Raw genomic sequence first — 23,136 nt, 5'->3', positions numbered from 1 at the left:
TCTAAGTACTCTGAGGTCTTGAGGTAACTGGATGGATTTGTTCTTCCACCCCTCATCAGCAGTGGATCTATAAAGTTTATACTCAAACATTAATTTTACATGGTATCTTCTAAGGGAAAGAGCTGCTGTGGATGCCTCTCAGCTTGGAGAACTGGAAGATATTCTTACTGAAGCCAGGACTTTGGAATCTCATCTCAAAGAGAAGAAGGAACACCTGAGACGATCTTTGGCTTTGATCTCTGACAAACTACAAGGATAGTTTTAGATCTTTGATGTTATGTGATTTATATAAAGCCTTTAATTTCCTCTACAAGCATCAATCCATAATACATTGATTATACATGTTCATATTATACTTTAATGATTAACAATTATACATTATAAAATTTGAAAAATACTTTTTGTTATGCTGAAATAAAGTTAATATGTGGTGACAATTCTTAAAACCATTTGCAGATTTGTTTTAATAAATTCTTATAGCAGACACCATTTTTCAAAGTGACTGACAATTTATATAATACAAGTTCGAGTGTATAATTCAAGGGAGAAAACAATAGAAGTAAAAAAGTTTTACAAAATAAGAGCAGGTTAATAAGAGTTAGCATGATCATCTTCCAAAACATTTGGGCTTTTTAAAAGTGTCTTTTAGTGTCCATTTTGGAAAGTCCCATGGAATCCATATGGAATGTTGATAGGTACTTCAGCACGGCCCAATTCTTCGAATGTTTTTCCATCCAGCACTAGAAGGAAGGTACTCTTGTCCTGGAGGGGCAATTACTCATTAGTCCAGAAATATATTTTCTCTCATTTTTTGAAAAGATAGCAAGCCATTTTTGATACCACTGAGGAACATGGTGTGTTATACCTGATTAGTGGTGATGACCACCGACAGAATGACTCCATCATCCTCTTCTACAGCACCAGGTGAAGGGACAAAGATTGGTTCTGAGGGAAACATGTCTGCGTGTTTCCACACCTGTCATAACATAAGTTGAAATATTCTTTCAAAAGACTAAACATTAGAAGTCACTGACAATTTCTGCGTACATAAACCTACCAGTCCTAACTAACCGTAATTTGTTTTCCTTGAAGATCCATTTTAATAAGGGAGTCTCCAACCAGGTGTCTGAAGCCACATCCGTAGAAATAACGGTAGGGGTGGGAATTGCACATCGAATAGTTGATGTGTGGGAATTCCAGACCTCCATATTCATGGAGATCATCACCATGGAGATCTTCATGTGTACAAAACACCTGCATAAATACACATGGAAATCATTTACAATACATGATATAGAAAAACCGTTCACATTTCTTTGGATAGCACGCAGATAAATTAGAAAAAGAAAGAAAATAAGTTAACCAGATAAACCAACCTTGTTCTTGTCTGTCTTGATGGCTGTCGCAGTGCTATTTAAGCGCTTGTTGAGATTTTGCCCACAGGGTATGTCATTGTCCATGTTCAATGGCAGGACAAAGCGGCGAGGGAACACTCTACACATTGTGTTGTATATCTAGCAAAAGACAAGAAGTAGTTATTTTGAAGAACAAGGGCGCATTTACTCATTGATAGAATTTACTTATAGAAGTAAAGTTTTACCTCATCTAGAGCATTCCCAGACTTTTTAAGATTCTGAATCATGTAGTTGTTAATTGCTTGGCCATCATCAGAACAGCACATGTCCATGATCAGGAAACCATTTTCTTCATAACAGTTTATCTGATGGAATGTTGAGAGTGGCTTTGCGTAATATTTGACGAGGCTCAGCTAAAACAAAATAAAGTACAGGGTCATTCAGGCTTCACGGGAAGCCAAAGCAGGAGCATTTTAAAATGAAAAGAAAATGTGAACATGCTTTGAGTTTATTAGCAGTATTTACCTTTCCTGTGTGCTTATTGATCACATGGAAAACTGTGTTTCGTTTGGGGTCCCAGTATACACCTTCACTAATCCCCTTTCCACGCAGTTTGCTTGTCACAATCTTCAAGAGATCCATTTTAATTGGCTGCTCGATAAATACTACAAAGTTCTCTGACATGGCTGAAATAAAATAATTTAAATTATCACCCAAAATTGATGTAAAACTTCACTTGTTTTGGAAATAGTATACTCACAATTGTAAATCATACACAACAATTTAAAGGTCTGAGGTCAGTAAGATTTGATTTAGAAAGAAAATTTTGAAAAATTCATATAATAATAATAAATAATTTGTATTCAGTATAGATGCATTAAATTAAGTAAGAGTAAATACATTTATAATGTTACAAAAGATTTCTATTAAAAAGATAGTCAATTAAATAGTCAATTAAAAACTTCTGAAAAAAATATGCATCACTGTTCCACAAAAATATGAAGCAGCACAATATTAATAATGAAATGTTTCTTGAGCACTAAAGCATATTAGAATGTTTATGTGATTGAAAACATAATAGGCATAATAGCGGTGTAAAATTACATTTTAAAATGTATTCAAAAAGAAAACATCTTAAATTGTATTACACACAATTGCTGTTTTACTGTATTTTACATTGAACATAAGAGACTTCTTTTATATATATATCGTACAAGATTTGGTGTTTTGGTAAGATTAAAAAAAGTTTTTTTAAAAGAAGTCTCTTATGTTTTGACGATGCTCAGCTAAAACAAAATAAAGTACAGAGTCATTCAGGCTTCACGGGAAGCCAAAGCAGGATCACTTTAAAATGAAAAAAATATATATATACACACACACACTATAAGTATCTATTTACTTATTTACTAGCAAATATGTTTGTAAATAAAACATTGCCAACAAGAGATTGTAGGCAATGCTCTCTTACCAAAGCTGTGATAGTATGATGGTTTGGACTTGTCCTCTGAGGGGATTGAACACAAAACTGTGGCTCCTTCCAAGGTATCCTTTTGGTTCACCTTCTTTGATGGCACCATTATTATATTATAGAAGGCACCTAAGAATAAAAGGAAAAGGAATACTAATCTTTAGACATTTCTGAAAATCAATCAGTGTTTTGTTTTTTTAAGTTATATTTATGACTAACCTTTTGGAGTGTAAGAATTGCCCATGTTGTATGTAGTTCCGTCAGGATCCACATGAGGGTGAGCTGTGGCCCCATTAACCGCAATGAATTTACTCCAGTCCACCTGAGCACAATGATTTCCACAATTCAGCTTGTTTGTTCTCCATACAAACACCTTTTATACATTTAAAAAAAAAATCATAATTAGCATGTACTTTTTCTTTTGTTTCAAGTGTCTCTGGGTCTATTTTGTGCATGAAGTTGGTCTCTGTGCTGACATAGTAGTCTCCTTTATACTGAACAAAGCTTACATTTGCATTGTCAGTAGGCTCTGTGGGAAGAGAGAAGTGACAGGTTCACATAGGCAAATCATAATTTAGACCACTTCAATCAGAACCAAAGACATCACACTCACTCGGCAGCTCAAAGCGTGAGAGGAAGCGCTGGAAGAAGTTCTTGCATGGATCTGGCATGGCAACCGTGCCAAATTCAGACATTATAATGCGGTTATGCTCAAGGTTCGCAGTGTAGCAATCACTGTTGAGGAAGCGGCTCATGTATGTCACCTTTCCATTCTCGATGTGGAATTGGTGCAGAAGCGCCATCCCATCAAACCAATGGTTGAAACTGAGTAGCAAATACAGCTCATTTACTTTCCTGTGATGATTGTGATCTGTTCAGTTCTCAAGGAACCTAAATGATACTCACCTGCTTCTTCCGATCTCAAACTTTCCAGGTCCATTCCTGAGGAAATTGCCTTTGATCCAGGAGGGAATGTTACCTGTAACTGTGGTTGTGATGGGCTCTGGTGTTTCATCTACAGAACAAACCAGATTCTCAATGCACGGCAGACCATGAACATCGGTGAAGTGTTGATCTTTAGTCTTTGACCTGGTCTTCTTCCAGCCTGTTGGGAAAAGAAGAATTTCAGATGTGAAGTTTTGTGCACTACGTCCTTCAGATTAGAACGGAATCTTAACCTACCAGTGCTACTGTTAAGACGGTTCATAGAAGACATGCTGGTCTGCTTGCTGAGTTGAAGATGTTTTAAGAGCTGTCTTTGAGAGACTCCCTTGTCTTCCTCTGCTGCCTTGACTTATAAAGAGATGCTTGAGGGTCACATGGTGCTTATGCAATACCAAATCACAGACCATGCCAATTGAATGTGTTTTGCCTAAACCAGCTTACTGTTTCATTGATATGCATGGTGTTTGGATTCAGGGCTAATTAATTACTTTGAGTGCTCCGATTCAACACATTTATAAAATGCAAAACCTAAATTGAACACCCAGTCACTATAAAGTTATAGTCCCCCTGTGGAGAAAATCAAGTTTTTAATGTTGTTTATTTGTCAATGTGGTGTTTTTAATATGCTTTAAGACAAACCATGTGCAAATTCATAAGTCAACACCATTGCTGAGTATTTTCTCTTTAAAACTGCAGTGATCAAAAAATAGGTTTGAAATCACTGGTGTTTCTGACGTCACAAACTACCTTGTAACCAAACATGTCAACGTGCCGCCCGGCTTTAGCATATCATTAACTATGACCACTCTGAAGCGGGGAGTCTCGAGAAGCCAAGTTATCCCGGTATATTTTTCTGTTGATATGAAAAATCGGGTAGCTTATACATTTAGCATTAAAGCGGGTGTATGATGTAAATTACGTTATGTATATTACTACATGATTTACGTTATATGTTATGATGAACTCTTCTCTGATGTTCTGAGTTGTTCAAAGCATTTCTGATGATTGTTAGAAGGCAGACTGAGATGGCGAATTGGATCATGGTTTTGAAATAGATTTCAATCATTTCAAAAGTAGATTATTATTCTACAGAGCTACACAAATCTGTAGCATACTTTTTATTAGCGAAATTAATCTTATGAACATCCTATGAAATCGATCTAATCGGTCTGGGAAATTCCCAAGTCAGCAGCAAATGATGTAACTATCTCCTCACTATAACCTCAAACTAAAGAAAGGGGGAAAAAAGAATGACTCAGAAATCTTTGTTATGTAAGAAAATTAATTGACCTTACCATAAATCTAATACTGTGAACAACAGACGTCCATTGAAATTAGAGAAATGATGAGGACAAAGAACATTTTAGCTCATTTTGGCATAGCATACGTTAGCTCTTGAAAAAAAAGGGCAACAGACTCAACTTATAAAGTGATAAGAAACTTTAAGTCAATATTGAGCATTAATGCAAATAAAAACCATCAAAAACAAATGTATTAAAAGCAAAAACCGTAAGGTAAATTGCAATGAAATGATTTAGATCAGGTCAACTCTACATCTTTCATGAATAGATTCTTAGATTGAATAGGCAGTGCTGTAAAAAGGTTTTCAACATTAGTTCATGTCCCATTTTAGATTAACCAAATATACAGTCCATTAAAATAGATTTTGCATGGGGTGAAAATACATAACTCAAATAAAAAAGGTTAGAAAAGTTTATAGGGAATAGCACAAATCCTTTAAAAAAATATCTGGATTAAAAAAAGAAGAAGAATTGAAAATGAATTGAAAATAAAAATGTGATTAATGAATGCAAAAAATATAGGCAAGAAATCTTAATGGTCTATGACTTTTTCTTTATGCAGAATATATATAACCTCTTATTTTTCTCTTTTGAGTTTGTGAAACCCTTTATTCGAACACACTGAGTTGAAAACAAATGATAAAGTACAACATAAGTCTTTTTTTAAATAACATAATCTCTCCACTAATAGAAATGTGACGTCTTAAATAAAATTTAAAAATGGTTGTTCTATTATGGCAAAAATATATGATCTAATATATCACATTTATAATTATTCAGCTTTTTGTTAGATTTTTGAACTCTGATGCTATCTGGAAATCTGCTTAAAAAAACACTGCATAATTAAAGAAAATCCATTTTTCTCTTCTTCTTTTTTAAACAGAGGTAAGCATCTTGCCTAATGTTCTCACCATTTGTGTTTTATTGCTTTATCATCTACTGAGATGGTCCAGATAGAGTTTGTTCTAAATATTGGTAATCAGTCCAGCATCTGCATTGTTTACCTCAAATCACCGACCCTACTAATGTAATATTGTCCAAAAATAACTTTTTATCATGCATCTGACCTCTTTAACATCCAGTCATCTTCCTATTGCAGAAAAACAGTATGTTCTTGGAGCTGAAATGAATAAATGGACTGGTATACCAGTATGAAAAAATGTATTGACCTTCACAACAAAAGCATGTATTTAATCCTGTGTCTGGGAATTTCCAGGAAAGTTAACAAAAATAAATTATGAATAATTTGCCCCATGAGGCATTTGCTGCTATGACTGAATACATGACCTCTTTAAGGTCATAACAGTGCAGGGAGCTAGCATGAAATATATCTCCCCCTAAAGACACATCCATGGCTATTAAAGACTGTTTGGCATGCCAGTGTTGACTGTCTCTTCTACATTTTAAATCACATGTTAAGATGCGGCTTAGAACCGGAAACCTTAATAATGTTTTTGCTGAAATTACCTCATAGAGACAACAAGTGACACTTACTATATATATATATATATATATATATATATATATATATATATATATATATATATATATATATATAAAATAAACATTCAGATTATAGTTTTTCATCTTCAGAAAGATCTTTCTTCCTCCCCATATTGCTTGAGAACTGTGACTTGCTTAATAATGTGGAACAACCTCTTTAAGTAGGTTTTCCTGGTAAACAACCCTGTCTGAGATTGATACCAGTTATCTAAAGATGAGAAATCAAACAAATAAACATCTTCTTTGAAAAAAGTTTAGTGTACTAAAATCTAACTGATACAGTTACGTCACTTGCATAATTTGGAACTGTGTGTGTACATATAGTCATGGATAATTTTTCTTTGTATCGTATCAGTATCTGAAATGTTAAAACAATAATCAACCAGCACTGACGACGTCCAGTTAGATATAGTTTTTCCATCATTGTGATCGTTGTAATAATGACACCTTTCAAAATGCTTATCAGGGACCATATCAAGAACTTCACAGTTTACAGACATTTGATTTCATTCCAGTTTTAAAAATTAGGCCTTTTAGCATGTTAAGCATTTAACAGGCTTAACCTGCTAACCAGATTAAATTTTCAAATATATTATTGTTTAAGTGTTCTTTGACTCCAACTAGTGTTAATAAATACCATATTAAAACAAAAGTGTTACTTAACCAGAATACTGTGATCCTGTTTTGGTTTTTATAGCCTTAACACTATAGACCTTTTCAGCTAGTATTGAGGAATGGTTTAGTTTTTCTTTAAAGTAGCAATTATAAAGACCCTTGAAATGACACTTACAAGGTTTAAGCTAGTCCCAGACTAAAATGCATGTTTGAGCTGTCTTAACTGAAGCAACTTGCACTGACATATCTTAAATTGTTTTTGCCATTGCCAAATTGCCATTGTTTTGTCTCAAGTTGCACACCAGTAATGTTTTTTTTCTAAGGCACATTTATCTACTTAAATGCCCTTATTGAACTAAGGCCTAATTCTGGCTTAATCTAAACCCGTCTGTGAAACCGGGCCATCAACCCTGTACCTGCAAAACTGGAGAATCATTTATTCTTTTAATTTTGCCTGTACTTTGCGACATAGTACTGTGGAAAATCCTGTTGGCTCCATAAGAAACCAAATAATTCAAAAAGTGCCTTTTTTATTAACTGCAGAATTCAACCAAAGCTTCAATCTGCATAAATATCATACAGATTACACAAAACTCCATAGCACTTGAAAGAGACACACTCAAGACAGCCAGACTCAATCACGTCTACAAGAACATGATTACAAAATTTACAGAATCTCTGTCCAAAATATATTCCCATCAAAATCAGTCAGAAAAAAATCCAAAACTCACTTCAGTTTGATTACCCACACAAGTTCAGTTTACTGTAACCAGTATCACAAGCCTTTTTTAAAGACATCTAAGCAATTTAAATTGAAAGACGTGATTCAAAACATTTTTTAAATGCAGAGCATTCAATCAAATTGCTTTTTATAAATTATTCCTCAGGAGAGAAGAAACACAGCCATGCAAAATGTAAAGTTGAAATACAGTTAATGTGATAACTCCCCAGATGTTGTGGTCATTAATGGAGGACTCGAATATGATGGTAAATACCATGCTTAAATGGCAGCATCAGTTTAATATCTGTGCACCACAGTACAACATAATGTGCTCACGATCGAAGTTTAAATCACTTAAGAGACATTAAAGATAAAGTCAGGTTAATTCTGCATGTCATGCTGACATAAACAGCATAAGTCAAGATGTTACATTTTGACACATCAGATACTGGCTGACAAAAAGGCATTATTGGATAAATATGTCCAAAACATGTAAATACATTAAAACGTGTTTGAACTTTAATATTACCATAGTGATTTTTCAAGTTCAAATACAGCAACCAACATCTTATAACCACAACAATTAGTTCATTTTGCTGCATCAAAAAAACACTGATTTGCCAGACAAGAGAGTTGATGACATGCAGAGTATTTAATCTTAAGCAAAAGCTGAGCATGTTCTGAATAAACTGACAGCATTTACAAATAAAAAAAAACACCTGCAAATCGACACCATGTATTGTCAAAAATTATATATTCATAGAATTTACATATGTCACAACTGTATACAATAAACTGGAACTCTGATGACGAAGCGGATCCCACACCACCCATATCCCTCATCTCAGTCCAGTCATTTACTCCACAAGAGGGCCACAGCTTTACAAATCCCCACGTCATGGTAGTTGAAGTAGCACAGGCCGGCGAAGGTGACGGTGGACAGAACAAAGAGGCCTGCGTTAGCCATCTTGACTTTAAAGTCTCCATGAACGTAGTCTGTCAAAACCTGGCCAAGACCCCTGGAGAAAACACAGTTATATGCAATGCTGTCCTTTTTGTGATGTTGCGTGTTAATGATTAATCAGAAACCTTTTTTTTCCTCAATGTAATTAATTGAGCTTTTAGATTTTTGACTGATGTTTCAGCTCAAATGCAAATGCAAAAGAAATCATCTAAGACATTTTCAGCGCGTTGTTCCAGGAAGAGCGTACACATTCTGACAAGCATGCATCTGAGGCGGCGTTGGTGACACGTTGTATTGGTCGTTATATTTGATTAAATGATCAATCACATCAAAACATTTTACAATCCTACTAGCCATTTATTTAGATTAAAAACCCTTCTCATTCATTTGGTGATGAACATTTGAGCAGCATTTGCAGACTCTGTCATGCTGTTGGCCATATGCCACTGCAGCAGACGCATATTGCAGTATTAAGGCTAACGATTAATCGATCGTTAATTTAAACGACGATCGATCATGGCAATTTGTGACAATTTGTCCAATCCACAAAACATGCATATGGTATATGTAGATATAGCTATTATTCTGCTGTATTAATGTTCAATTGATCTTTTTTATTTTAATTGAAAATTATTGAAATATGACATCCTTAGATGTGGGCTAAAACATGACAATACTATGATGCTTATTAAAGTTACAGGTGGGTGACATAAGAGTAGCCTGATGCAGACAAAATTCTGTAAGACTACTCAAAACATGCTTAAAAGCCAAGCTGTTACAGCTGGTACTTTACCACATTTACACCTGAATGTAATACATTTTAAAAAGCAAGCGTATGCACATGTACGTCAGTGACCCCAATTTAACTAACAGCTTAGCTAAAATTAGAAGTGTGGCCTTGAGTGCTCACGTCCACAGGGCGGTTAAATCCTTGCATGAATGGCATTGCAGCCACCTATGACTTCGCTTTGCAGACCAAAGTAGACACCTTCATTTTGTGTCAGAAACAATTTTAAGGAATAATGCAACAGTGACCTGTCAAGGTTAATGTGAAACCTAATGTGGAATTACACCAGGCACTCCTGAATATTTACACCTGACTGTGACAACATCAACTTTCCATTTTCAGGAAAAAAAGAAAAAAAGAGTCAAGCAATAATAACAAAACAAATTCAGTTACCAGTGACCATGTAGAGTAAGGGCAGCTGCTAGAGAGTAGTCAACAGCAGGGCCGGGGAAATAATACGCAGCGGGTGCCATGGCCAAAAGAGCTATGCTCAGGATCCGCTCTCCGGTCCAGTGCAAGGATGCAGCTTTGGACCCAGAGCCCGCTAAAAAATAAAAAATAAACAGTAACATGTCAACAACTGCTTCTTCAAGAGAGAGCATCTTCATTAACACATATTCCTTGCCTCTACAGTCTAATTATCAAGCCATCACATTTATTAACAGTTATTGCATGCATTTAATCATCATGTACCCCAACAGGTGAAAGAAGAAAAAAAAGTTTATTATGTTTAGTCTGTAGCTCTGAATTACCAATGTTTTTATTCTCAACCATTCTGTCTTTAACAGTGATTATATTACTTGGCAGTTTGACAGATAAAACCTGACACAAATGACAGAAAGTTCCATCAATGGCAGGGAAAGAGATTAAAACACTTGTATTCAGATGCAATAAAAAAGGCTCTAGTCCAGTCTGACAGTACCATCAACAATATATTATGCTAATAAAATTAAAGGAAAAGACAAATAAATCTGCCTTGATTTACATTGCTACAAACGCAAACATAGGATATAAATCACTAACCATAGTTGGAAGGGGTAGCATGTATCTTTGCTGATATCAAGTATGGATAATCATGATCCTTCTTCTGTATGGCCAAAGGTCTGATGAGGGAAGAAGAGCGAAATAACAGAGCTGTGGAAAGAGATAAGCAAAAAAGAAGAAGAAAATACAAGAAAACGTATGTAATTAAAATGAAAAATGTATTCAGAATTAAATATTTTAAGCAATGACGTTACATGTACGAATTTGATGTTTATCTGTACAGAAGGAGGTCATTGTTGATGTTATACAATGCTTCAACTTGACAGTTCATTTAAAAAAATCACACATAAATGGATAAATTATGAGAATATATGACTTTTGTTTACAGCATGTGTAACGTTAAATAATAAAAATAGTTAAATACAGGAACATGACACATACTCTCTCTAACGTGCATAGACATTATTACGCTAATAAAAATCCATGTCATCCACTAGTCTCTGTCTTACCGTGTTCGTTATTACGAACTACTTTTCATAAATATGAAGTTAACTGATCAATTTAAAAAAAGAGAAGAGAGACCAAGCTGAAAAATCTCTTGACATAAGTTAGCATGCTAGCCATGAACTACAGGTACGCGTGCTGCGATAAATATTAAACGTCACTGAAGCAATGACTTCTTTTATAGTAGACCTCAGAGCTAAGCTATTGTGATACAGGCTGAGGCGACGAGAATAAAAACCTGAAAAACACAAACTTACGGCTGACACCTCTGTGGCAAAAGGAACTTAACCTGACAAGAGCCGCCATTATTCTCACAACCAATCCAAGGTCACTGGAATCACCCGGATATACTAACAGTGACCGTTGTGATGAAATGAACCTTTTCACGCATGAGCTAAAAAGACTGAATGCATGTAAAACATAAAGCAATTTAATAATAAAAAATTCTTAGATATATCAGTTATGTATATATACATGTGTAAATGTTTTAAATGTATTTAAAATGTTAAATTACAATTACTAATAACATTTTAGATTATTTAATCATTTAATTTTCAGATTACAAAACTACCACGTTATCATTAGTTAGGGTGTCTGTTTAGCCTCTTATCTGTTGCAAAAAATAATAATTTAGGTAAATGAATAAATTAACTCACTGTATTCCAAAAGAGTAAAACAAATGAACAGAGATGGATTATTACTCATCACTATGCCACCTTCTTTTCAGATATCCGAAAAATGCCAGCAAATGAAGTCGTCTAAGCAAAATGTGCATATGAATAAAAAGACAACATATATATTTACATCAAATACAGTATTTTATTAATCTATATAATATAACACATTTTAACAAATACAGGGACACGACAAATGCTCTAAAATTAAGGGACATGATAAATACATGAAAATTAACATTTACTAATGCATTCACTGAACTTTTAAAATTATGTATTTTTATATATATATATATATATATATATATATAATATTAATAATAAAATAATTGTACAAATAGATTACCAGAAAAATCAATAAGGAAATAACATTTCAGTTAAAAAATCATTTAAAAATATTATGAAAAAATGTAATGTCTTGCTTTTGTTAGTTTAGGTGCATTGTTACATGATATGTTGACAGTTTACAATATAATTCAGAATAATAGTTAATCTTACATTCTATTGAGTGTCATGATTTCTGCATAAGTGCTTTAATAATCACTGGATATTCACATAAAATTCCATTAAAAATCAAATCCCGCAACTCAATTTACTCCAAAAAAGGGACATTGGGATTTTTTATATATATATATATATATATATATATATATATATATATATATATATATATATATATATATATATATAATTTACTTTTTGCAAATGGTTTCATGGAAGGAACAAATCTAATGATGAAAAGTTGACAGGGTGATGATATCTAACGTGTAAAGTCATTTTTGGAGTCTCTAAGAGTGTCTAACTTAATAAAGACAGAGAACAAAAGGGTTCAAATTGAAATTAGGCATTTAAAAATGTCTTCAATCTATCATTTGACATCCCATCATTTTTCGTTTCCTACTTTACATCGTTATTTATTTTATCTGACGCTCGCAGAGCAGATTTCATGGCAGTCTCGATCCAGCCATGAGGTCTGGCGGTGTGCTCTCCTGCGAAGTGAATCCTCCCCTCATTCTGGACTATAGATACATTATAGTCTCTCATCTGAAAAGGAGTGAAGATAGCAAAGGCACCGTGGCTGTAAGGATCTAGTCCCCACTTTTTCACAACACCGCCGGTGCAGAGCTGGCGGATGTGTTCTCCGTGGATCTTCACCAGGTCATTTAAGACCAGAGCCTTCAACTCCTCGTCGTTTAAAGTCTGTAGGAGTGCAGCATCATCCGAGGAGGTGTAAGAAGCTAACACAGCCCCGCCTGTTACCCCGGGAAACTCATGACTGGGGTAGTGGATGAACCGGGATGGCAGATCTGTGATGCTTTTCCCACCCTTGATGCCGTCATCAATCTCCCAGAACTTTTTGCTGAAACTTAGCACTACTTTTGTGGAGCTGGAATAGTGCACCGACCGCAGCGCTTCCATCTTTTCGGCAGACAGAGGCGGGTTGAAGTCAATGAGGAGTGTTGCTTTGGCTGTGGCCGTCACCAAGACATAATCGGCAGTAATGTTGGTCATGGTGCCGCGATTACGCCAGTCTTGATATGAAACTGTCACGTTGTCCTGCGTCCGGCTGATGGCCTGGACTTTTGAGTGCAGAAGGACTGTGGCATTTAGCACTGAGTAGAATGTGTCTGAGAATGTTTCAAAGCCACCTACAAATTCGAAATACCTGAAAAAGAGCATTTATATGTTTCACGTCTTTTTTAACTGATATACACTACAGATCAAAAGTTTTGGGGTCAGTAAGGTTTGTTTTGGAAAGAAATTAATATGTTTATTCAGCAAGGACGCAATAAATTAAATTGATCAAAAGTGACAGTAAAGACATTTACAATGTTACAAATGATTTCTATTTCACATGAATGCTGTTCTTTTGAGGGGGTTTATTTATCAACGAATCCTGAAAAATCATGGTTTCCACGAAAATATTAAGCAGCACAGCTGTTTTCAACATTAATAATAATAATAAAATTGAGCACCAAATCAGCATATTAGAATGATTTCTGAAGGATCATGTGATACCGAAGACTGGAATAGGCCAATGATGCTGAAAATTCAGCTTTACCATCACAGGAATAAATGACATTTTAAAATATATTACAATAGAAAACAGTTAATATTTCGCAATATTAGAGTTTATTCGTAGGTAACACTTTATTTTGATGGTGCCTTTTAGACATTCTGCTGACTATGAGAAACTTTACAAGTACATGTCAACTTATTCTACTAACTCTACTCGTAACAGTCTACTATTACTCTAATAAGATTTAGTAGACATTGACTATAGGAGCAGCATTACTTAGTCAAGAGAATGTCTAAAGGGAACCGTCAAAATAAAGTGTGCAGCCTTGGTGAGCATTAGTTTGGGTAACCGTAATATCTTACTTTTCATCGTCTTTTACATCAGACTGGATGTAGAGCATTTCAGTGAGGGCTGTGTAGTAAAAACTGTTCTCATTGAGGACATCACCAATCATCCGCAAAGCTCCTCTGCTCAAATTTCCCACATTCACTAAGTACTCCTGTTGCCGATCAGATTTAGAGACAATCAGCCATTATTACTTATATCTGGACTTTAAAGAATTTCTAAACGAATTGTAATGCAGAGTACAGATATGTTACCTTAACTGAGTATGAATCATATGTGTTCAACATTTTCTCACAGCCCATTTTTTGCAGATCATCTCTTAACTGATAAAGAAGGAACAATAAAATAAACGAGCAAAGCAAAATGGGGGGGGGGGGGGGGGGGGTATCAGTGGTTGTAACAGCATACCATTATTCGGACTCTGGACAGATATATGTGTTTTTGAACAAACAGAATGTTTTTCTTCACTCACCTTGCCCAATGCTATGTTGAACAGTTGACTGGCATTTTTCCCCTTTTCCCAGTCATATACGGGGTAGTTCAGTACGTCTGGGTTCTGTCTCACGGTGTAGGTTTTATAACGCAATCCGTTTATATAATAGTACGTGTTTGGGTCATCCTGTTCAAAATTTCCAAACTTCAGGCCCAGCTTTTTTGCGAAATTCCGGAGAATCCTTAAAAGTAAAGTGATATCAATAAAACAGGTTGATCAAGTTGTGGCCTGCAGCTGCACATTCTGACCGCCAGGGGTCATTGTCACTTAGCGTCAGTTTTTGATGACCTCAGTTTCAATCTCTACACTTTTATCTTTACTATCATGTGGCTGTGATACAGTTTCTCACTAATGATTGTACTTTCCACCCTAACGTGACATGAGGTGAATAAGAAAAATGAGAGAATTAATTAGAGATTAAAAATAACTTTTAACTTACAAATGGAAACTTGGGATCCTCATGGCACCGAGTTCTGCAAACCAGCCCTCTCTTTTGTCCCTATGAGTTAGAATTCTTCCACCTATACGGCCACTTGCCTCTATAATTGTCACCTATAAGAGCAGAGAAAAAAGATTATGCATAAGCAAGAAACAAATAGAAAATACCCAAATAGAGTTAAAAGGCTATTTGGCATAATATTATAATGACTTATATTAAATAGAAAGGGGATTCTACAACAAAAATGTTCTTGAATAAAATGAAATAATTTAGTTCCTCAGAGAAATCACGTGCATAGCAACATTTTCTCTGCTTTACCAACAGCATACTGCAATTTTGATTACTTCCCAGTTTTGTTTTGTTTTTTCTATAAGTCACAAAAATGATTGACTTCCTGAGCATTGTGTGAGCTTGGAAATGCCAGACCATAAGATTGGAATCATCATCTTTGAACTAGCAGAAGTTCCTATGTTTGCTCACATCATAAATCATGTGGAAGTGGTTAGGACAAGGATCGAGACCAGAATTAGGGATGTGTCGGTACACTCGCATGCACATACAGAAAGGGTTAAGGTCGGCAATTTAAAGATAACAGTTTTACTCCTCATTTAGAAATGGGAAAATATATAGTATTGATCTGTTTTAACATATCCAGTTATTTCTAATGATCTATCACAGAAAGACAATATGTCCTTTGTAGCCCACAGTGTTACTAGACCTTATGACCTGCATCCTCCAGAAACTTAGCCGCAGTGAGTCCAGCAGCGCCTGCTCCAACAATTATCACATGTTGAGGGGTCTTTGCCGGAGGAAGACCTTGTTCCGTTATCTTCAGAAGGTAATCATAATCAGGGTCTTGTAAGCATTGGAAAAGAGGATCATCCGTAGGTCCAACAGCATGGTAGGCAGAAACCAAGAAAAGTACCACCACAGATACTGCAGAAAACAGTTTGAGGGAAGTTTGAAGATTTTAGAAAATTCAATTATGGTTGGCGCCTATTCTTCTAAGTTTGCTGGTATAAGGTTTCAACATAGAACATACTAATTTGTCCAAAATTAGTTGTGGATAAGTAGTCAGAAACAGTAGCAGATGATGCTGCAAAAGTGCTGTATAATTCTAAACTTATGTTAAAAATATCCAGTAGCTGCGTATTTATCCACACGTGACAGTGGTTTCGGTTTACTTTCTTATGAATGAGAAAGCTTACATGACACCCCTTACGAAAATTAAACAAATTAACAATTGTTTTGCTACACTAACTATATTTTAACCGTGGTATTTGTAGTAAAACTGTGGTTATACAAATGTAAATCAATCTGCCCCAAAAAAAAACATGATTACTTTTACTATAAAAAAACATTTATAGTTAATTTAATTTTAGTAAGGACTGTTTTACCTCTTGCTAATTTCACTCGTTTGCCTGAGCATTTATGCTACCGCAATTAATTCAGACACAGCATTTCAACAAATCAAGAGGACATGTTCATCATGTAGCCTACTCACAGTATTTATACAGGGTAATGTTTTTAAACATTTTGAACTGAGCGCGCCAGAAGCCGGAGCGTCCTGCGAGCGTTCGCTTGCGTAAAGTGGAAACTGAAACCTATGGAAGAACAGAAACAGTTGGGTAAATTATGGAGAAATTTGGGGAGCATAATAAATTGTTTGGTTAAAACTGATATATCCATATAACGGTATAAAGTACATACTAATTAATTCAAGCTATAAAAAAATTCAAAATAATACTCACACATGCAGTGCATAATTGACTAGGCTACTCACCTTCATAATGAAAATATGGTTCTAAGTGGTCCAATGCTTTACTTAACCGCTATAAGAGTGTAAATGCTCAAGTTTAATTGACTGAAGAGGCGAAGACGGATAAAGTGTCTGGACAGTGTATTCCAGCTAGCCTAAATGTGTCTAATGTCTCTCTCAGGATAATGAATCATGTGTGAGCTCCTCTATTCTGCATGAAATATTTTCCCACACAGACTCAAGATTCAACCACACTGAACAAATTAGATTAGTGAGCTTTAGTATTCATTAACATACCTAATTTTCGCCAGAATCAATCATTCCTAACCAATCATTTAGGCTATGGTTTTTATCCTTCTGGCTATCAGTGCAAGCATTTTCTGTTAAATGTCTATCAAATTTACGTGTTTCTGCCTATTTAACTTTCAAAATCGTATATAGGCTATTTTAGCTATAGCAAATGGATAATGCATCACTTACCAAAGATCCAGTAACTCACTCTGACCGGTCTGCCCATAATCTCTGGTTTTATAGGCTAGAAATCGAAAGAATTCATGATGGTGATGCATTTACCACAAAGTTTCCGAGGTTGTCGCCATAGGTTAAGAAAAAAAAGGCACATCTTTATCTCCATCATAGGCTTTTTTATTGTGGTATTGTGGTTTTATTGTGGCTATGGTAGCATATAGACAGATTTTATCTACAGCATATATATATTTATTCATTTTAACCTCATCCCTCTGTTTCTTGCGGATAACATCAAAAGGCTGGTCTATACAACTTATCCTCTTCCCTCTTATCACATGACTTTTAGCATTAAAGCTGGAGCCTGTGTGAACATGTCCAGTCTAATCTGCATCCTGAGTGAGATGCTTTTGACCATGTTTGCATGTGTATATCACCTAAAAACCTGTTTCTTCTTTCTTAACTCGGCAAAATACTGGTCTTCTAATAACGGTCTTCATCAGGGTGCTAATTATCTAATTATAGGCTCGATAAGTATGTATTTACTTTAAAAATAAAATAAAAAACTTTTCAAGAGTCAAGAATGTAGACAAGCATCAAGGTGTGTAGTGTTGCTATTGTGTAGGCTATTTTCACCTGGTTAAATCACGTTACTCGCGAACTGTCTCGCTTGCCTGGAGAAGTAACTGTTGACTGAGCGAGCACTTTCCTAATTTGGACGGTAAATCGACAAAAATAACGCTTTATGTCTTTATGTATCCCTGTAGGCTATTATAGATTTGAATTGTAACAATATATAATAATTTATTGTTGAAGATAATTTGGATGAACTGTGAGGAGAGGTGTGTGGCCTTCACATTCCAAAGCATTTAAATGCACGCTATAACACTATTACTTTTGTCTGTGTGTGTGTGTGTGTGTGTGTGTGTGTGTGTTTACAGTTACTTGCTCTGGCTGAGCTGTTCTTTTTATTTCATCATCAGCAAAGAGAATTGTAGGCTACATGTATGTGTTTTTGAAGATAGGCATACCATTATACACTGCTCACATCAAAAAAAAAAATCCATCTTGTCATCAAAAAGAATCTACATGTGAGTGTCTTTTACAATTTAATAGCAGGGGCAATGACTGCCCCTTCTTCACAATATTGTTGTTGCCTACTGCAGCTCCCATGAGAAGATCAACATCTGCTGACTGTCGGTCATCCTATTCTATTTCATTGAGCTCTCAATATACACCCTATGAGAATGTGCTTCTTGTGGTCTTATAACTTTTTCTCATGAACAGATTTCATTTAGCAGACACTTACCAAGCTTAAGTGCGACAACCACATATCCTGCTTACACCAACCTGCAAATAAACATATCCTGTTTGTATCTTTCTATACCTTGAAAAAAATGCGAACCATTTTTAAGCTTGACATCACGATGGTATATACTGATAATGAAGGTATTTGTTGGTTTCAATGTACAGTTTTTAATGAATTATGTTTCTCATTGGTTGCAGTCATTTACAAGCCAAACCATTAACATTAACATAACCTAACATTACAATTGAGTTGACCCAGATGCATGTTTCATTCAGACAGATTGTTAACTTTCAACAATATGTTTGTTCTTTTACAGCAAGTGTAAGAACAAACATGCATGTTATTCTTTATAATGTAGGCATTTGTGTTGTCATATGTGTTGCTATAACCAAACAATTGTCAGAGACTGCCAAACAATATAGGCCTACATGAAAAGGAGGTTGAAGTGAATAACCTTGATTATATCAATACAAAAGCACCTGTCAAGGGGTGGGATATATTAGACAGACGTGAATAGTCCGTTTTTGAATTTCACTTGTTGGTCCAGTGAAAACATCTGAGTGACTTTGACAAGTGTTAAATAGTGATGGCTAGACGACTGGGTCAGAGCATCTCCAACAGTAACTGTACGTTCACACCGCCGCCGACTTGAGCTTCCAAAGCTAGCCGGAAGTCATTCATTTTCAATGGAAGCTGGCTTCTCTCAGCTGCAATGAGCTTCAAATCCATCGGCGTCGCGTTTTGGGCGTTTTGAGCGTCAATACGAAATTAGGCTTGTTTGAGATGAGCAAAATCTAACAGTCTATGCGCAGAACCGATCACCGGTGATCAGCGCGTAATGAATGCCGGTTAAATGTGTCCGAGAGCGGTCCGCCTTGCTCTGATGTCATGCTGACGTGTTTCAAAAAGCTCTCGCGAGCGCAAGGCGCACGTGTCGGATTCTGCAGTCGCGCGCAGTTGCTCTCCACCGACTGCGCTGATCAAAAGCATGATGGGAAACGACTTGCTGAAGACACAGCTTAATGTTGATTGGTTTAAACAACCGTGATGTATTGTTCTCTTTTAAAATGTTTGATTTTAAAACTCGGAATCATGTTTTATGTGGATGTTATGTGTGAATATTCACAAACTCTCGGACAGTGCGATCTCTATGGGTTATGCAATGTCATTTTATTATTAAACACACATAAACACATAGCCCATGTCTGTATTAAAGAAAAAAATTATTGATAAACACTTATTTGGAATGGAATTAAATAAGTACTTTGGGTGTCTTGTTCATTATATTTATTTTCATATAAAAGCAACATAACTTAAATTACATCCAGTTCATTAGCAACAATGTGCACGAGCGTGAATCCCGCGATATCCATCATTGATCTCGCAGGTGTCAGATCCACTGCGAGAAGAGAGAACTCTCCGGCTTGCCTGCGCTTTTTTCACTCCTCCCCTCACTGCAGCCGCCTACTCTCGCCTACATTTCAGGCGAGGCAAGGCGCATCTCAAACAAGCCTATATGAAAGTAGCTAAACTTTATGGTAATGAGCTATGACGCAGTTCAGTGGCAAGCAGTGACAAAAGCCAGCAACCAATCGGAATATAGACGTCCTTTGCGCTGGCTGATTCAGGAGAAACATACCATGTAAACTTTCGTTCCTACCAAAACATTAGTTCCGAGATAATGGAGGAGAAGCTAATCATCACCGTTGCTGGGTTTCCTATCATTTATGATATGACGTCGTTTGCATAGGTCATGAACCCAAAATCTCAGAGTCTGACGTCTTCACAAGGGGGTAATCCATCAGCCGGAAACTGAAGCCTCGCGGGAGCCGCCATTGTAGCAGAACTTCACCTGCTGTTAGCATTCCATTGACTCGCATTCATTTTGGCGTCACTTTGACAGCGAATAACTTTACATCTGAGGCGTCCAAAGACTTCATTTGTCCATTATTTATTTCTAAAGAAACACGATAATGTATAAAAGGCTCCATTACTTTGTATCTTACGTTATGGCCCCGTAGAAGCCATTTTTATAAAAATAGGCCAACGATTGCGTCATAACCACGCGACTTTCTGTCGCATAATAGAGAAATTACCATACAGAAGGAGAAGCTCGCGGGCAATCTTTTACTGTGTATGAGGCAATCGGGGGGACATAGAGGCATAAAGTCAAGGGATAAGCCCATAGATAGTGAGTCCATAAAAGCAACGGGACAAAATATTTCAACAACGTTTTTGAGGAATTAGGTGATTCAGATTTGTCTTAGCACAGCTACTAGAAGATTTACAACTCTCAAACTGTTTTCAAGCTCAGTTTGAGCCTGCGCAGTCGCTCAGCCATCAGACAGGAAGTGCAATAATCGGGCTTCAGTCTTCTCCGTTGAAATCAATGGGGTCGCTGTGTCCATTTCTTTTAATGTCTATGCGTCTTACAATACAATCCGCAAATACAATACAGCAGTACCAAACACAACAACTTCGCGATTATCCATGATCCCGTGTTTGAGAATGAGCGCAACTTTAATTTGAAATATTTACAAATGCTCGTTTTAAGCAGGAATGCAATTCATTTGCTCATGTTAACACCGATTTGACCAATTGCACTAATGCAAATAATAATAATAGCTAACTATTCTTTCCCCCCCCCCCCGATCAAATGTGACCAAAACGGTTAATGCTGTCATAATAAAAGTTTTTTTCAATGTATTGCTTGTTTTTTCTGTTTAATACATTTAATGTTGTGACAATTCTCTTCTCCCTGCTACGTCAGAGCGGTCAAAGTGTCAACAAGCTTCCCCGTACTATTTGACAAACGTCCTTGGCAGGGCGTCCAGAGCTTCTTTGTCGCTCAAGTCGGCGGCGGTGTGAACGTACAGTAAGTCTTGGGGGGCGTTCCGGTAGTGGTTACCTATACCAAAAGGGGAGCAAGGAAGAACATCCGGTGAACCGGCATCAAGGTCATGGGCATCTGTTACGTCCCTCCACTACTTGTGGTGGCTCTGGGTGTGTTGCGTCCCTCCACTACCTGTGGTAGCTCTGTTTCCCCTAGTAATGTTTGGCTGCTCGGCAGCATTTTTTCATTTGTTATTGTGTGCTGGTGTGAGCAGGTAACGTGTGGGCGGAGAGACATCCTTTAAAAGCTGAGGCACTCCATGCAGAGGGGAGATAGGGAGGGGGAAAGACTTGTGTTTCAACTTCTGTTGTAGTTACTATCCAAATTTCTGTTTTGTTTGTAATCTATCCAATTGTTAAATAAACCCCTTAGACAAACGAGTCCAACTGACTTTGTGGTCCCTTCATGTTGGGGCCAGTGTGCCTGATCATAACAGCATCCAAGGCTCATTGATGCACAAAGGGAGTGAAGGCTATAGCCCGTCTGGTCAACCACACAGAAGAGCTATAGCTCAAAGGTCTGAAAAATCTGCCCATGATAGAAAGGTGTCAGAACACAGTGTGTCAGTTTGCTGTGTATGACTGTGTAGCTGCAGCCCAGTCAGAATGCCTATGATGACCCCATGTCCACTGCTGAAAGTGTCTACAATGGGGACATGAGCATCAGAACTGGGCCGTGGAGCAGTGGAAGAAGGTCATCTGGTCCGATGAGTCCTGTTTTCTTCTAGATCAGGTGGATTGCTGTGCGTGTGTCAATTACCTGAGGATGAGATGGCAGTAGGATGCACTATGGGAAGAAGGCAGGCCAGCGAAGGCAGTGTGATGCTCTGAGCAGTGTTTTGCTGGGAAACCTTGGCTCCTTCATTTGGATGTTACTTTGACATGTAGTACCATGTTGCAGACCATACAACCCTTCATGGCAATGGTGTTCCCTTATGGCAGTGGCCTCTTTTAGCAGGTAATGCACCTTACAAAGAATTTTCAGGAATGGTTTGAGGAACATTACAAAGAGTTCAAGTTGGCCTCCAAATTTCCCAGATCTCAATCTAATTTGAGCATATGATGTTCTGGACCAACAAATCGGATCCATGGTGGACCCACCTTGCAACTTGCAGGACTTAAAGAATGTCAATTGTCAATGCCAATTGACTTAAAGGATGTCTATGTACCAGATACCACAGGACAAGTTCAGAGGTCTTGTTGAGTGCAAGCCTGTTTTGGCAGATCAAGGGGGAACTACACAATATTAGGCAGGTGGTTGTACATGGCTGATCAGCGTATATTATGAAATTCAAAAGAGAAAATGTTTCTCTCATATTTTAGGACAGGTTAGTCAACATGTTTGCATTTTTGTCAAGGCATGTCAGCAAATTGTTTTACTTGCTTGTTTAGTCTTTGAATATACCTGTAGTCTCATGTTTATGTTTATTTCCAGATTTACATAAATGTTTTTGTCTACTCCATTTATATCTTGTTTTTTGTATTTGTTTTAAAATTAATAGATATTACAAATTCTCACATAAAATCATAGATGATTACTTCATAGATATTACAAGGAGTACATGTATCTGTTGATAAATTAATCTCTTTAGT

At 36.4% G+C, this 23,136-nt stretch overlaps 3 protein-coding genes across 4 annotated transcripts; all 3 read right to left on the bottom strand.

Annotated features, from left to right (window-relative positions):
* Positions 1–275: 275 nt before the first annotated feature.
* Positions 276–4,236, bottom strand: bco2b (beta-carotene oxygenase 2b). Its single transcript, XM_077208547.1, has 12 exons — positions 4,006–4,236; positions 3,730–3,928; positions 3,437–3,648; positions 3,237–3,352; positions 3,043–3,145; positions 2,824–2,952; positions 1,881–2,041; positions 1,601–1,768; positions 1,377–1,514; positions 1,072–1,254; positions 866–976; positions 276–762 (listed from the first exon to the last, which is right to left on the bottom strand). The coding sequence occupies exons 1-12, from the start codon at positions 4,037–4,039 to the stop codon at positions 646–648; spliced, it is 1,671 nt and encodes a 556-aa protein (XP_077064662.1). The 5' UTR covers positions 4,040–4,236; the 3' UTR covers positions 276–645.
* A 3,464-nt stretch (positions 4,237–7,700) lies between these two features.
* sdhdb (succinate dehydrogenase complex, subunit D, integral membrane protein b) lies at positions 7,701–11,522 on the bottom strand. The gene is made up of 4 exons (XM_077208549.1): positions 11,405–11,522; positions 10,683–10,793; positions 10,053–10,203; positions 7,701–8,927 (listed from the first exon to the last, which is right to left on the bottom strand). Exons 1-4 carry the CDS (start codon positions 11,451–11,453, stop codon positions 8,762–8,764), a joined length of 477 nt encoding a protein of 158 aa, XP_077064664.1. The 5' UTR covers positions 11,454–11,522; the 3' UTR covers positions 7,701–8,761.
* Positions 11,523–12,508: 986 nt separating this feature from the next.
* On the bottom strand, positions 12,509–17,414 carry il4i1 (interleukin 4 induced 1). Of its 2 annotated transcripts, none has more exons than XM_077207424.1 (8): positions 17,358–17,414; positions 16,623–16,722; positions 15,837–16,054; positions 15,119–15,231; positions 14,659–14,860; positions 14,441–14,509; positions 14,204–14,340; positions 12,509–13,487 (listed from the first exon to the last, which is right to left on the bottom strand). In XM_077207424.1, exons 2-8 carry the CDS (start codon positions 16,651–16,653, stop codon positions 12,719–12,721), a joined length of 1,539 nt encoding a protein of 512 aa, XP_077063539.1. In that variant the 5' UTR covers positions 16,654–16,722; positions 17,358–17,414; the 3' UTR covers positions 12,509–12,718. The 2 variants fall into 2 exon arrangements, with proteins under 2 accessions (XP_077063539.1, XP_077063538.1); XM_077207423.1 differs by lacking the exon at positions 17,358–17,414 and adding an exon at positions 16,902–16,993.
* Between the last annotated feature and the right edge of the window lie 5,722 nt (positions 17,415–23,136).

This window comes from Siphateles boraxobius, unplaced genomic scaffold (assembly GCF_051911475.1).
Source record: "Siphateles boraxobius isolate OS27281-9 unplaced genomic scaffold, OSU_SipBor_1 6, whole genome shotgun sequence".
In the NCBI taxonomy this organism is placed as follows: domain Eukaryota; kingdom Metazoa; phylum Chordata; class Actinopteri; order Cypriniformes; family Leuciscidae; genus Siphateles; species Siphateles boraxobius.
The sequence above is the reverse complement of the archived record's forward strand: the minus strand, read 5'-3'. Positions and strand labels throughout refer to the sequence as shown.

Excerpts from the sequence above, each read along its gene's own strand:
- il4i1 (XM_077207423.1), bottom strand. Across the intron at positions 15,232-15,836 it reads TGGAGGATGCAGGTCATAAG|GTGACAATTATAGAGGCAAG; the intron begins GTCTAGTAACAC and ends CTGCTCTTATAG. Across the intron at positions 14,861-15,118 it reads AGGATCCCAAGTTTCCATTT|GATTCTCCGGAATTTCGCAA; the intron begins GTAAGTTAAAAG and ends TTTACTTTTAAG.
- bco2b (XM_077208547.1), bottom strand. The coding sequence starts at position 4,039 with ATGTCTTCTATGAACCGTCTTAACAGTAGCACTG. Across the intron at positions 2,042-2,823 it reads ATCATACTATCACAGCTTTG|CCATGTCAGAGAACTTTGTA; the intron begins GTAAGAGAGCAT and ends ATTTTATTTCAG. Across the intron at positions 1,255-1,376 it reads TCAAGACAGACAAGAACAAG|GTGTTTTGTACACATGAAGA; the intron begins GTTGGTTTATCT and ends GTATTTATGCAG.
- sdhdb (XM_077208549.1), bottom strand. The coding sequence starts at position 11,453 with ATGGCGGCTCTTGTCAGGTTAAGTTCCTTTTGCCACAGAGGTGTCAGC. Across the intron at positions 10,204-10,682 it reads TGCTACCCCTTCCAACTATG|CGGGCTCTGGGTCCAAAGCT; the intron begins GTTAGTGATTTA and ends TTTATTTTTTAG. Across the intron at positions 8,928-10,052 it reads CTTACTCTACATGGTCACTG|GGGTCTTGGCCAGGTTTTGA; the intron begins GTAACTGAATTT and ends TGTTTTCTCCAG.